This window comes from Capricornis sumatraensis, chromosome 3 (genome assembly GCF_032405125.1).
Source record: "Capricornis sumatraensis isolate serow.1 chromosome 3, serow.2, whole genome shotgun sequence".
NCBI lineage: Eukaryota > Metazoa > Chordata > Mammalia > Artiodactyla > Bovidae > Capricornis > Capricornis sumatraensis.
Window position 1 is genome coordinate 81,037,325 of NC_091071.1, and position 16,018 is coordinate 81,053,342.

The window sequence follows — 16,018 nt, forward strand, 5'->3', positions numbered from 1 at the left end:
AGAGATACTGTTTTCCCAGTATGATAGAATCAAGCACTTGTTAGTAGCATCTTCCTCCACCACAGCCTTACAAAGAACTGTCACAAGTCTTACAGACTTCGCAGGTTAACTTTTAGATGACTTTTGGTCATCTGCAGCTAGGAAACTTACCCAGGAGTAGTCAGTTTTCAAACTGAAGGAAGACTTAGACCCCAAACTAGTGGCATTAGTGAAAAGTGTGGAGGCAGAAGCCAATCAAATAGCTAGATTTCAAAAAAAGATTGAGCCCTAGTGGAGAAACAGGATTGAGACGCAAAATAAGGAATGGAGAACCGTTCTGAAGTCTCTCAGTGGAGAAGAAAAGGGCAGTAGCCATTCTTCTGGAATCACAGGGATCATAAATGAGAAGAAATCTACCAAACTGCAATGAGGATCAAAAGCAGGAAAGCCTTCAGTGACTGAAGGGCATGCAGCCCATGCGTAATGCGCAGAGAACAATGGTATGGGTATGCGACTGGCCGTACCAGATCAGATATTTGGTTCAGATAATCTGTACCCGCTCAGCAGGACGTTGGCAATTTACTTTCCAGTTCTCATACTCTCTTCAGTTGGAATTAACAATGGTGTTAAGGGGGACAGGCTTCATTACACAGGCTTCTTGTGTTATACAGAACGACTGAAAATTAAACAGTTTACATGGAAACCAGGGGAATTGTTCAGAGCTTAGAAGCCACACCTGCTTTTTTTTTTTTGGCTTGAGACAGATTTTTTAGTGCTGATCTGTTGTGCTTTGTAAGCAAGTTACCAAGTTTTCAGTGTGGGTATGATTTTTTCATGGCAAGGGAAAAGTAGGTCTTTGTGATCAATACAAAAAGGAATCCAAAGAAAGAAAGAATTTTAATTATTACTTCAAATTTGTTACAGGCCTACCCAGCCTTGTCTTTTCTTCTCGATTCTGTCTTTCCAGTTGTTTTTACTTTAGTCTAAATTCATCTTAGAGAGTTAAGTACTTTCCTCTGTATTCTCAGTTTTAAAAATGGTTTTCCAAAAAGCCAATGAGATTGCCGTCTCAGAGTGTGGGCTGTAGCCCTCTCTGGTGTGTATTGAAGTTGAGTGCCTCTTACCTACAGAAACCATGGTGTCAGTGAGATTTTAAAAGCCAGTCATGTTTTTCTGTGTGTTTTCACGGTTATGTCTAACATTTTTTACAGCTAAAGAGGTGTCCTCTTATACTTACTCATCAAGATGTCCAGGAGTAAAAGGGAACAAGTCCCAGTGGATTCAGTACAGGGACCACTGTTACACGTCCGACCAGGCATTGCACAGTTTCTCAGAAGCCAGACAGTTTTGCTCAGAGCTTGGTGAGTTAGAATGTGTTGATTTTCTTTTCTCAATAATTTAGTCATTAGAATTTTTCTTAAGGAAACCTTTTAAAGTAAATATTATGTTTTTGAAAATCTTTGTGAAGCACTCACTAATTATAATAGCATTATAACCTAATTGCCCAGTGGTACAGAAATGGTTAAATATTTTATTATATATGAACTCAATGGAATATTGGAACAGCCATTAAAAATGATCAATATAAGAATAAGTAGATGGTATATAAAAGTAAGTCGGAAGAAATAGAATAAAAAATTGCTAAATAAACTATTATGTGAAAATACTGACAAATGAAACCATTTTAAATATAGCTAGATATGCTCAGATGAAAGGATTAAGAAGCAGATTTTTTGTAAAGTTGATTAAGCAGTAAATACAAAAGTGTAGATTTTTCATTACTTAGTCATTAACAAGTAAGTTTAACCTGACCAGGGTAACAAAGCCCAAGAAGCATGGGTTGTTCATTCTGCAAAACGGACCCATGGCCCATATCTCTGAACACTATAGGGGACAGGACTTTTAATCTTCAGATTTAACTAAAATGAAAGATTCCCTCCCATGAGAATCTTAGACAGTAGCCAAACTGTGAAATAACTTCTAGGGAGACCACCTAGAGTATTTCAAAGACCTGCATCCTTGGGTAGCAGTTTAGGCAGATGACATTTATCTTATTTATTTTACTACCTTGTGGAGACACTTCACTGATTTAAAAATCTCCTTGTTATTGCTTAACTACGTGATGGAAACTTTTATGTGAGGTTAGTATTATAAAAGGTAAAGTACCTGCACACTGTGGTGATCTGTAGAGGAGAAAATGCTTTCCTTTGCCCTTCTTTTAGTACTTTACACCACAAAAGACATGCTTTAGTTCAAGTATGGATAAGCTGGTTTGGATTGAAGACTACTTGATTCCATTTTGGATTAGTTTCCAAGTCCAGGTACTATTTTATTTCTATCCCTTGCCTGATGCTGGTGATAGTACTGTTACCTCTGTGGGTTTAAGGCAACCTGTCAAACTTGAGGAATACTCACTCATTCAATTTCATACTGTATTTTGGACAATATACAATGGCATGACCATATATTAGTTCAGTTCAGTTCAGTCGCTCAGTCGTGTCCGATTCTGCGACCCCATGAATCAAAGGACGCCAGGCCCCCCGTCCATCACCAACTCCCAGAGTTCACCAAAACTCATGTGCATCGAGTCGATGATGCCATCCAGCCATCTCATCCTCTGTCGTCCCCTTCTCCTCCTGCCCCCATACCTTCCCAGCATCAGGGTCTTTTCCAGTGAGTCAACTCTTTGCATGAGGTGGCCAAAGTATTGGAGTTTCAGCCTCAGCATCAGTCCTTCCAAAGAACACCCAGAACTGATCTCCTTTAGGATGGACTGGTTGGATCTCCTTGCAGTCCAAGGGACTCTCAAGAGTCTTCTCCAACACCACAGTTCAAAAGCATCAATTCTTCGGCACTCAGCTTTCTTCACAGTCCAACTCTCACATCCATACCTGACCACTGGAAAAACCATAGCCTTGACTAGATGGACCTTTGTTGGCAAAGTAATATCTCTACTTTTTAATATGTTATCTAGGTTGGTCATAACTTTCCTTCCGAGGAGTAAGCATCTAATTTCATGGCTGCAATCACCATCTGCAGTGACTTTAGAGCCTCAAAAAACAAAGTCTGACACTGTTTCCACTGTTTCCCCATCTATTTCCCATGAAGTGATGGGACCAGATGCCTAAGATCATGACCATGTATACTTATGTATAAAATAATACTAAAAGGAAGGCTAATGCTCTCCAACATCTCAAATCTATTCACTTTTATTTTCACTTTAGCAGAAGCACATTTAAAGTTAACTTATTATACAGAACTGGTTGTTGAGGAGGGAGTGTTGAAAATCTACAGGGGAACACAGATTTCTACCATCACATACCCCACTTCTTATGACTAGCTGTTCATACAGGAAGATCTCACTGGTTAAGTAGTTCTACGGCCCAGAAATATTACCATGTAAACATTTTGAGGAGACATAAGATATGTATATACACAAAGTTTCAGTCTAGAAATATTTCTAACATTTTTGGAAGCTATTAACACTATACTTTTGTGTATTAATGCTATACACTCTGTCAAGTTTGAATATCTTCATGATCTTAATCTTGATGTTGTTCTATGACTAAGTCATGTCCAACTCTTTGCAACCCCATGGACTGAAGCACACCAGGCTTCCCTGTCCTTCACTGTCTCCCAGAGTTTGCTCAAATTCATGTCCATTGAGTCAGTGATGCCATCCAACTTTCTCATCCTCTGTTGTCCCCTTCTCCTCCTGCCCTCAATCTTCCCTAGTTGGCATAAAGCTAATTGACTTAGGGTTTGTTTTCCTTCCACAGCCCATTCTGCAACTATCGTTACTATAAAGGATGAAGATGAGAATAAATTTGTGAGCAGACTAATGAGGGAAAATAATAACATTACCATGAGAGTTTGGCTTGGATTATCTCAACTTTCTGCTGGTAAATATCTGTGTGTAGAGTGTGCAAAGAGAGTTCTAACTTGTCCTGAATGCCAAGTCAGCCTCACTGAAGAATGTCAAGCGGTGGCTAGCTCAGACGCTTCTTGGTGATGAATAAGCTAGGTCTGCTGGTTTAGAGGCTTATAAATTCCTGATGAATAAACGAATGACTTATTAGTAATGATGGAAACACTAATGAAATAGAAAATCAGGTTAAATCAACTGGACTTGTTTTAGAGGCGGTAAGATACTTGGGTCAACAGGATCTTCCTTCTCGTACGGCAGTATCTGTGTCCCTTGTGTGTCCCACCAGGAACCCATTGCTGGCTGTCCATGGTATTCTAGTGTCTATCACCTGGTAGCGAATTCAGAAAGTTCTCTTCTTCTTGTTTCCTTCTCTCTTGAAACATTTTTACCTTTTTTTTGGTAACCATAGAGTGAAAGTAAGTCTTAATGGTGATTTTTTTTTATATTACCTTAGTAAAATTGCAGAGATTTGGTTCAAAAAGATTTGTGGAAGAATTTTTCAATAAGGAATAATAGATTGTTTCCATGCACTTAGAATTGATAAAGAATGAATTAAAAGTACACATTTGATAGAATAATAGAAAGTTGGCTTCACATTTTATGCAAATTTGAATTCTAAATAATTGAAATAAATGTGAATTCCAAAATATTAAATATGTGTCAAGAAGTGAATGAATTCTAAGTTGGCCATCTAAGGGAAGTATAAGTTGTGTTTATACTCTCGCCACAAGGTGGTGCTCCATCAGCTGGGAACCAGAAGGGGAATCACGGTGGGGAGGACTTCTTGGACCCTGCAGGCCTCTTCCTCTCCCACCAGCACGTTGTGAATGATTTTTAATGGGGGGAAGTCATGGGTGGGAAGCAAGGGACAATGGATACAGATCTTTAGAAATCTACCCATCACACAATAAATATGCATGCATTATGTACTTCATTTATCACACCTATACTCTATATAAAGTGCTGTCTAATAGTACTTTCTACAAAGATGAAATTTTTCCTGTCTGCTGTCCAATGTGGTGGTCACTAACCATATGTGGCTGTTGAACACTTGAAATATGTCAAGTGCAACTGATGCGCTGATTTTAATATTTTCACTTTCAATAAATTTCATTTTAAAAATAGTGGCACAGCACAGTTTTAAATAAATAAATTGTATGAACCATGTGCTTTTTACCTTAGTAATTTAGTTACAGTAAACAAACTTCTTTCTTTAGATCAGTCTTGGAATTGGTTAGATGGATCAAAAGTGACATTTGTCAAATGGACAAATAAAATTAAGAGTGGCAGAGGACAATGTAGCATTTTGTTAGCTTCAAATGAAACTTGGACAAAAGTTGAATGTTCACGTGGCTACGGAAGAGTTGTCTGCAAAGTTCCCTTGGGTAAGTATGTAACTGTCCTTATGGAACCTTTTTGAAGAATGGGTCAGGCAATAAATGTACAATTCAACTGTGCGCAAAGTTTTGTACTTTGTCCCGGAGTACTTAGTCCTTAGAGTATATCCATACAAACTTGATTAAGTCATAAAAGATTCTTTCCCTCAGAAAAATGAATTACAAATGACAGTAAATGCACAAGATGTCTAGGATTCCCAGGGGAAAGTACTGAATGTCCAAACTTTGTATAATTCTTTCCTAAGAAAAATGGGAGCTGCCAGAGTTTTAGGGAGGTCATTTCTTGGAAAATGTTAAAATGTATTTTATTCTATAGTTCAGAGATTAAAAGCTCAAAGGTCTAATTCTGCAGTTATTTCATTTCTTTTCTCCCTATTCTCATACAACTCATAATAAACAATAATGCAAAACTGTATTTAATTAGTTACAATGTCCTAAGTATCTATAGGAAATTGTACTTTGAACTTCTGTTTCATCATAATTGGTACATAAATTAACCACAAAAATCTTAACAAGCTCTAAAATTTTTACATTAACATTTTTAAAGATTAACATAAAATGTTCATTTTGGTGTACAAATGTTAAAAATAAAACCTTAACTCTAGGTAATCAGTATCTACATATTTATGCATTGATTCAGTAAATATTTAGAGTATCTGTTTTATGTGCTGAGGTGCACCCATGAGCAAGACAGGTAAGAGTCCTTTTCTCACAGAGCCTACAATCTATTGAAGACAGTTAAGAAGTAACCAAGCAGGCCCATTTTTAAAAGAGAGGAAAATATCAAATAGTTGTAAACTCTGTGGTGCAATGGTAAAGAGTTCTGGAGAAGGAAATGGCAACCCACTGCAGTATTCTTGCCTGGAGAATTCCATGGACACAGAAGCCTGGGGGACTGCAGTCCATGGGGTTGTACAGAGTTAGACACAACTGAGCAGCCGCGTGTGCATGCACACACATAAACTGTATTGAGACTAGGGGTTTAGCTACTCTAGATAAGGGGTGATCAGGGAAGGCTTCTTAGAGCGGGAGATATGGAAGCTGAAATCTGAAAGGCCAGCCGAGGCCTTTGGGATCAGCGGAAGAGTCACACCAGGCAGAGGTACCAGTTGGAGCAGAGAGCCCAAGACAGAACATCTTGATGTGGGCTTAAGGAAGAACTGGAAAGTAGACAGATGTCAGACAGGTAGGGCTTTGGAATCCTGAGTCAAGTGTTCAGGTTCTATACTTAGTGGAATAGAGAACGGGTAGATTTGGGGTGAGGGAGAAGTAGGGTTAGAATGGTATAAACCAGGAGTTCCGTTTTGGCATTTTGAACATCCATGTGGAGATGAGCTATCCATATGGAATGTCTAGTGTGCAGCTGGACATGTGAGAGAGAAGGAAAGTCAGCACAGAGATGATATTAAAGCCATGGGACTCAATGACTCCATCTTGGCAGCATGTAGATAAGGGCCTGGAACAGTGCTTAAACTTGAATAGTGAGGGACTCAGTGAGGTCATCCTAAAAGGTTAATTTCCTTTAAAGCAAATAACACTTTATTTGGCACTAGGTAAGTCAAATACAGACATTTACCAGCCTCTAGCAATTTACTGTCAGAGTAAGGTAATATACTGGGAATGAGGGTCTCAAAAGGATGATGGGAAGGGAATATGAGAATAATGGTACCACTCTAATTTCTTTGGAAGAAAATTGCTATAGGAGTGAAGAGGATTTGAATGAAAACAGTTAAATTGGACCAGAAAGCACTGAAGTGTTTGATGATGAGTTTGAATTCTGTGTTGACACTGTGAGACAGTCAGCACTTACTGTATCTAATTTGTACAGTGTTCACATATGTGACACAAAGCCTAATATATAAAATCAGTGACGGTCGCTGTTCTGTTCTGTCCTCCACTGTCAAACCTTTCTCTGGTCTAGGCCCTGATTACAGAGGACTAGGTATCGCGCTTGCTGTGCTGAGTATCTTAGCTCTAACCTGCGGGCTGGTCTGGCTCTTCTTCCGAAGGAACCGTTGGCACTGGTCGGGCTTCTCTTCAGTTCGGTATCAACAGGGAGGGAATGAAGACGAAATTATGCTTCCTTCTTTCCATGACTAAGCTCTTCCAAAAGTTTGCTAATATGCACTGATGATTTAGGAAAAATGAGCCATTTAAAATTTTCCCAATGTCAGTATTTACTCTGTTTCAATGTTGAGGCATTAGGTACTCTTTTTGTTTAACTATAATGCTGGTATCTACAGTTAACCCACAAAATGCCATGTTTATAACTACTTAATGGCATGAAAAGATACCAAAGTTGGAACTAAAGTCCAAATTGTTCGTAGGGTAATGAGTTTAATGTGCGTTTTCTCTGTAAGAATGTAGTTGGTAACTAGGATATGAATGGCATTTTAACAAAATGTCTTAGGAAATAAAATTGGCATATTACTGGGTCACAAATGTACATTTAATTTTAAGAACATCTAAGCCAAATGCAAAATTAGTACCTCTAGATAAAAACGAAACAGTAAATAATATCAACATTGTTTTACAGTAGTCATTTGTAGCATTTGGGGGAAATTATTGAACAATGAGACATGCAAACAGCAAAGTTATGCCTCTTGGCAAGATTTTCTTATACTGTCCCAAAGATATTTCATACCAAAATTATTGAAATCCAAATAACTTTGTTCTGTTCATAGTTTTTCAAAGGCTTTTAAAGAAGATTTAGTACTTAATGTTTTTATAAGTGTGGAAATATTTTTAGATTGATTAGATATCTCATAGCAGTGTGTTTTTTGTTTTAAATAAAACATGTTTTCTTTTTAAAGGGAATCAGCTAAGGATGAGATTTTTTTGAAAATTTCACAGTTTATATATTTAACATGGTATGGCAACTTCTGACTAAGAAATTTTTATTCTTTGTTCCCTTTTTACATAAGAGATAGGAGGTCTGTGAAAATTGTGTATATTTGTAAAAATGAATTTTACAATGAAACTCTAAATCTTGTGATTACTACTAAAATGTGAATGGTTTAGGAAACACGGTTTTATGGTTATTGTTTTGAATTTTACCACCTAGAATATAGTCTTAATAATAGCTTCTACTGGATATTGTGAATGTTTTATTCAGTGTTTAACTTATATTGACATTTGTACTTTATTTTTGTAGAAAATCCACAGATTTATTTTAAAATTTAGTGTTTATATTATAATGTTGTAAATAACTTTCTAAGACAATTTTAGTGGTCTAACACGCTGTAGTATGGTTGTCCTGAACTATTTTATACTGAATTTATTAAATTCTCTTACTCTATTATCTGTACAATTTTAGTTGTTAAGATTTTCTTCAATGAACTGAACAAATTTGATGCAACAAGTACAGTTATATATAGTGAGTAAGTGAAGTCGCTCAGTCGTGTCCAAATCTTTGCGACCCCATGAACTGTAGCCTACCAGGCTCCTCCATCCATGGGATTTTCCAGGCAAGAATACTGGAGTGGGGTGCCATTTCCTTCTCCAGGAGATCTTCCCAACCCAGGGATTGAACCCAGGTCTCCCGCATTATAGGCAAGCGACGCTTTACTGTCTGAGCCACCAGGGAAGTCCAGTAGTGAGGCCATAATAAAATCATTTTCTTTTATTATTTAGGTAAAACTATTGTTGATCTTATGTAAAAGTATTTGTTTTCTGTTTTGAAAAATAAGTCTCTAGATTGGGCTTTATTATGTTACGCATATAGCATGACAAGAAAAAAAGTGTCCAGCTATTGTAAAGCAAGGCATCAAGATCTTGTGTGTACTTTTAAAAGAATAAATATAATCATTTGTACATCTCTGAGTGTTTGATTTTAGGCTGCTTTTTGGATTCCTCTGACTCAGCGTTTCTTCTGGCTACTGGGTCAGCAGGGGTCCCACCTATAATACACTTGCTTCTCTCTCTGTTTGCCTCCCTCAGGAGATCCTGCACACCGCCTCCCACCCCATGGCCTTCATCAACCACTTCTAAGTCAATAATTCAAACATCTAGTTTCAGGTTCATATTTCTAACTCCCACCGAACAATCTCTATGAAGGTCCTTCTTACCATGACCAGAGCTGCCCATATTGTGTTCCCTTTCTCAGAAGAACTGAAGACAGCCTTTTCCAATCTTCCTAACTAATCCAACCCCCACATGTGGTCTGACAAAACTGATCTTTCAAAACAAGGCACCTAAAATAACAGAGGATCAGGTATAGAGGACGAGTTTAGAAGTGACCAATAAATACCCTCTGACAGTATTCTCCCTTCCCCAATCCCAGGGCAGGATGTTTCATTACCTGGGACATCTGCCCTGCAAATGTTTGCTGTAGTGTTGGAAACTCCAGTCCTGACTCGCTGCTGAATTGATGCTAGGGAAAGCCAGAGATTCAGGTTTCTTTCTCTTCGGTTCATTTAATCCTAAAAGCCTCTTGGAGAAACAAAGACCTGATTGCTCACTGACTCACCTAAAAAGACAAATTTTAACTATTAAGTTCAACAACTTTTTACCTAAAAAGACAAATTTTAACTATATCTCAAAGACTTTATTATTTTTAATTGAGGATAATTGCTTTACAATGTTCTGTTTGTTTCTGCCATACAACAATGTGAATCAACCATAAGTATACATATATCCCCTCCATCTTGAACCTCCCTACCACCCCCAACATCATCCCACCGCTCTAGATTGTCAAAGACATTTTTTAAAAAACTAGACCTCATGATCTGTACAGTTCAGTTCAGTCGCTCAGTCGTGTCCGACTCTTTGCGACCCCATGAATCGCAGTACACCAGGCCTCCCTGTCCATCCCCAACTCTCGGAATTCACTCAAACTCATGTCCATCGAATCAGTGACGTCATCCAGCCGTCTCATCCTCTGTCATCCCCTTTTTCTCCTGCCACCAATCCCTCCCAGCATCAGGGTCTTTTCCAATGAGTCAACTCTTTGCATGAGGTGTTCAAAGTATTGGAGTTTCAGCTTCACTATCAGTCCTTCCAATGAACACCCAGGACTGATCTGTTTTAGGATGGACTGGTTGGATCTCCTTGCAGTCCAAGGGACTCTCAAGAGTCTTCTCCAACACCACAGTTCAAAAGCATCAATTCTTCGGTGCTCAGCTTTCTTCACAGTCCAACTCTCACATCCATACCTGACCACTGGAAAAACCATAGCCTTGACTAGATGGACGTTTGTTGGCAAAGTAACATCTCTGCTTTTGAATATGCTATCTAGGTTGGTCATAACTTTCCTTCCGAGGAGTAAGCGTCTTTTAATTTTATGGCTGCAGTCACCATCTGCAGTGATTTTGGAACCCCAAAAAATAGTCTGACACTGTTTCCACTGTTTCCCTATCTATTTCCCATGAAGTGATGGGGCCAGATGCCATGATCTTCGTTTTCTGAATGTTGAGCTTTAAGCAAACTTTTTCACTGTCCTCTTTCACTTTCATCAAGAGGCTTTTTAGTTCCTCTTCACTTTCTGCCATAAGGGTGGTGTCATCTGCATACCTGAGGTTATTGATATTTCTCCCAGCAGTCTTGATTCCAGCTTGTGTTTCTTCCAGCCCAGCATTTCTCATGATGTACTCTGCATATAAGTTAAATAAGCAGGGTGACAATATACAGCCTTGGCGTACTTCTTTCCCTATTTGGAACCAGTCTGTTGTTCCATGTCCAGTTCTAACTGTTGCTTCCTGACCTGCATATAGGTTTCTCAAGAGGCATGTCAGGTGGTCTGGTATTCCCATCTCTTTCACCTAAAGCCAGACATTCTGGAATGCGAAGTCAACTTGACCTTAGAAAGCATCACTATGAACAAAGCTAGTGGAGGTGATGGAATTCCAGTTGAGCTATTTCAAATCCTGAAAGATGATCCTGTGAAAGTGCCACGTTCAATATGCCAGCAAATTTGGAAAACTCAGCAGTGGCCACAGGACTGGAAAAGGTCAGTTTTCATTCCAATCCCAAAGAAAGGCAATGCCAAAGAATGCTCAAACTACCGCACAATTGCATTCATCTCACATGCTAGTAAAGCGATGCTCAAAATTCTCTAAGCCAGGCTTCAGCAATACATGAACCGTGAACTTCCTGATGTTCAAGCTGGTTTTAGAAAAGGCAGAGGAACCAGAGATCAAATTGCCAACATCCGCTGGATTATCAAAATAGCAAGAGAGTTCCAGAAAACATGTATTTCTGCTTTATTGACTATGCCAAAGACTTTGACTGTGTGGATCACAATAAATGGGGGAAAATTCTGAAAGAGATGGCAATGATCTGTACAGTAAACTCTAATTTCCTTTATATTCTAAATTAAAACATTCTCACACTATTATATCTCAACAAATTTAGTATACATCTATTTCTCCTTTTGGCCAAGCTAACTTAATCAGTTCTGCCCAACCAGAATCTGAGAGGCTTTTTTTCCATTCTCCCAAACAATTCTTCTTCTTATATTCTCTTTGTATTAATATGAAGACAGCATACCCCTTGTTTCCCAGGATAGAAACTCAGAATTCATCCTTAAATCTTCTCTTTCTCATCTCTCTAATCCAGCAACTCTGTCAGTTTTTCCCCACTCTTCTCATGGACTGGTCATCTTCATTGCCAGCTGTCTTTAATTCAGAACTTTATCCTCTTTTCTTTCTGGATTATCTGCACGAATTTCTTCACTGGCCTTCCTCATCAGCCTTTCCCCTTCACCCCGTCTTGCCCATTCCTAAACCTAGAGAAGCTGAGAGTTACAGAGGAGGACTCCCCTTCTATTTTGGTCTCCATTTATGTAGTGCTAAGTACCTTAGTTGGCAAAGTAAGCAGAGACAGTACTTTGCCATCTAAGGTCCGTCTGCTCAAGGCTATGGTTTTTCCTGTGGTCATGTATAGATGTGAGAGTTGGACTGTGATGAAGGCTGAGCGCTGAAGAATTGATGCTTTTGAACTGTGATGTTGGAGAAAGACTCTTGAGAGTCCCTTGGACTGCAAGGAGATCCAACCAGTCCATTCTGAAGGAGATCAGCCCTGGGATTTCTTTGGAAGGACTGATGCTAAAGCTGAAACTCCAATACTTTGGCCACCTCATGCAAAGAGTTGACTCATTGGAAAAGACTCTGATCCTGGGAGGGATTGGGGGCAGGAGAAGAAGGGGACGATAGAGGATGAGATGGCTGGATGGCATCACTGACTCAATGAATGTAAGTTTGAGTGAACTCCGGGAGTTGGTGATGGACAGGGAGGCCTGGCATGCTGTGATTCATGGGGTCGCAAAGAGTCAGATACGACTGAATGACTGAACTGAACTGAAGTACTTTAGGTCCAAAGGGAGCTCAGCAATGCCCAGCCCAGGACCCTCTCCAGGAACCTTTAAGGGGTTGAAGCCAGTCCTGAGTAGTCCTAGGGTTTTGGTTTCCTGGCCATATGCCCACTCTTTTTAAAAAATGGGTTTTTTTTTTTGTTTTTTCTCTATTTTAATATTGATTTGTTTATTTTATTCGGCTTCATGGTATCTTTAGTTGCAGCGTGCAAACTCTTGGTTGTGGCATGTGGGATCTAGTTCCCTGACCAAGGGTCAAGCCCAGGTCCCCTGCATTGGCAGCACAGAATTTAGCCCCTGGACCACCAGTGAAGTTCCCCAACACCCTCTTAATACAACGTAAGGTCAAGTCAATATTGTTTCAAAGGCTAAACAACAAAGAGGCAAAGTCAGATGAAACTGGAGTCCAGGAATTAGGAAAACATTGGCGATCTTAACCAAAAAGAAATGCAGAAAATCACCAGAGAGGAGTGAGCTGAAAAGTGAAAGGAAATTAGGAAACAAAGAACATGGATTTTTGAGATGTAGAGCTGGGCCATAGCTAGAGTGAGAAGAAGGGAAGGTGAAGAAGACTTCTTTCCAAAGGAGGTAGGGGAGGAGATTTACAGGTTTAGAAGCTGAGAGGAATGAAAACAAAACACATCATTGGTAACCAATGAACAGAGAGAAGGTGATGCAGGGGAGAGAGGGGAAGATCTTGAAGAAGATGGGATGAGAGGGCAGATCTAAATCCATATATAAAGGAACTAGCTTTGGATGGGATGGGAGGAAGCTTGCCTTCCTCTCTAAGGACAGAAGAGAATGACCTGTGTGGAAGAGAAGGGGAGAGCAGACAGGTATTTGAAGATGTTTGTCTATACCTGATGGCCTCTATTTTCCTAGTGAGTAGAAGGTGAAGTCTTTTTCAGAGAAAGATAAATATTGAATGGGGTTTCAGCTTAAAGAGCATAAAAAAGTGAAATATTCTATGTGGGGAATGAATGAGAGAGGAGAATGATCAAGACAAAAGACTGCAGAAAAGGCTTACTGGGCTCACATGAAATTAAAAGCCATATATTAGTAGTGACAACCATCAGGAGAATGAATAGATTTCTTCTACCTGCCCTTGGCTGTTTAACTGAAATTGAGGAAAAGGAGAATATGAAGGAGAAAATAGAGCCCCTGTCCTCAAAAAATTAAAGATAGAACTCCCAGGTGATCCAGCAGTCTCACTTCTGGGTGTAAAATGAAGTCAAGGGATTGGAGTCCAGAATGAGATCAAAGAGGAAGTAAACAAGTGAAAGAGAAGGAAAAAACAGTATGAGATGTAATTGGAAAGTAGGACATCATAATGAGAGATTTTGATGAAATAACTATATTTTCCCATGCAGAGGGGGTAAGTAGTCTGTCTTATATTAGCATAAAAAATGAGGAAGTGTGCACCAGAGTTAACAGTGGGGAAAATATGTCTTCCTTTAGTTCAAATGACTGAAAAATAAAAGACAGCTGAAATGGATTATTTGCCTAAAGTAGATTGATTCATCAAGATGCTACTTCTATTGTAAATCTAACAGTTATTTGAAAATTAGTTTAATAAAAATCCACATTGATACAGTGTGCTTTGGTGCCTGAGGTAGGGGTGGAGATAACTTACTCAGATAGATGACTGTTCATTTCCCCTTCGTAGTTAGCAGGATGAGAGTCCCCAGAATTGGGAGGTTTGAATATTTAAACACTGTGTACATTTGAAAGGATTTGCTTTGGGTTTGGGTTTAGTATACGAACAGTCTGAGGAATGATGGAGATAAATCATTTGAGCAAGTCCTTGATACTTTGGCAAAGAGACTGAACCTGGAGAGGTTGGGAGAGTCCAGCAGAAGACCTGGGCTCTGGTTCAATTTTTGGCATTCACTGTGTGCCCATGGCTAAGTCACATCCTTTCTTTGGGCCTCAGTTTCTTTATCAGTAAATGAAGAGATGGCCCCTACCACCTCTGACATTCTGAGACTCCTTACAGACCCCTTTGGTCAGATAGTGCAATCAGTCCATTTCCAGTTGGACAATCAATAGCATAGAAAAGATTAGACTTGATTTTTTTTTAATAGACTGTCGTTTTTGAGCAGTCTTAGGATAAACATTGAGCAGAGTTCCCACATACATCCTTATGTCTCGCCACCTTTTTCTTATTATTAGCATCTTGCATTAATGTGGTACATTTGGTAAAATTGATCCAATTCAGATACATTATTCTTAACTAAAGTCCAGAGTTTACATTAAGATTCCTCTTTATGTTGTATATTCTATAGTTGTGACGAATGTATAATGATATGTATCTACCATTACAGTATTGCTCAGAACAGTTTTACTGCCCTAAAAGTGCTCTGTGCTCCACCTAGTCATGTCTCCCTTACCACCTCCCTCAACTCTTGACAACCACTGATTTTTTTTTTAAACTGATACCACAGTTTTGTCTTTCCAAAATATAAAGTTGAAATAATAGGGTATGTGGGCTTTTCAGACAGGCTTCTTTCACTTAGCAATATGTGTTTAAGTTCATTCCATGGTTTGATAGTTCATTTCTTTCTAGTGCCAAATAATATTTCATTGTGTGGATGTACCACAGTCTATTTATCCAGTCACCTACTGAAGGATAACTGGGCTGCTTCAAATATCTATGTGTAAGTTTTTGTAATATGTAACATTTCAACCAAGGATGGAGAAGGAAATGGCAACCCACTCCAGTGTTCTTGCCTGGAGAATCCCAGGGATGGGGGAGCCTGGAGGGCTGCCATCTATGGGGTCGCACAGAGTCGGACACGACTGAAGTGACTTAGCAGCAGCAGCCAAGGATAAATACCAAGGAGCATGAGCACTGAATCATACGATAAGAGTCTGTTTAGTTTTCTGAGGAGCTGCCAAACTGTCTTCCAAAGTGGCTGCACCACTTTGCATTCTCACTGGGAATGAATAAGAATTCATTTTGTTCTCTATCTTCTTCAGCATTTGGTGTTGTCAGTGTTTTGGATTTTAAAAGTCATTCTAATAGGTGTACAGTGGTATCTGGTTTTAATTTGCAGTTCCCTAGTGACATATGATGTTGAGTGTGTTTTCATGTACTTTTTGCTATATTTATATATCTTATTTGTTGAAGTATCTGTTCAACTCATTTGTAAATTTTAAAATTGAGTTGTTTATGTTTGTATTCTTGAGTTTAGACTCAATTTAAAAACACTCTTTTGCTAATGACATGAGGCAATGTCAGAGTTTAAACAAGCAGCCTGTGTGACTCTCATTTGTCTGGTTCCAGAGATCCCCTCTATTCGAGTTACAGTTGCATAGTTCACATGTATAGTAACAAACATGATTGCTGCTGTTTTTCTTAAACAACAGAAATTTATTGTGTCACAGTTTTGGAGGCCAGATGTT

General features: G+C 39.0%; 1 protein-coding gene across 3 annotated transcripts in view; it reads left to right on the forward strand.

The window, feature by feature from the left end:
* LOC138075831 (lymphocyte antigen 75-like) overlaps positions 1-16,018 on the forward strand; it is a 121,692-nt gene that overhangs the window by 77,450 nt on the left and 28,224 nt on the right. Inside the window, exons 32-35 of one of the 3 annotated variants that reach the window (XM_068967876.1) lie at positions 1,191-1,340; positions 3,759-3,881; positions 5,125-5,292; positions 7,226-7,404. In XM_068967876.1, coding sequence (XP_068823977.1) covers positions 1,191-1,340; positions 3,759-3,881; positions 5,125-5,292; positions 7,226-7,404 — 620 coding nt within the window. Of the gene's footprint in view, positions 1-1,190; positions 1,341-3,758; positions 3,882-5,124; positions 5,293-7,225; positions 7,405-16,018 lie in introns of those variants that run through there. The other 2 variants (XM_068967874.1, XM_068967875.1) reach the window with 2 other exon arrangements.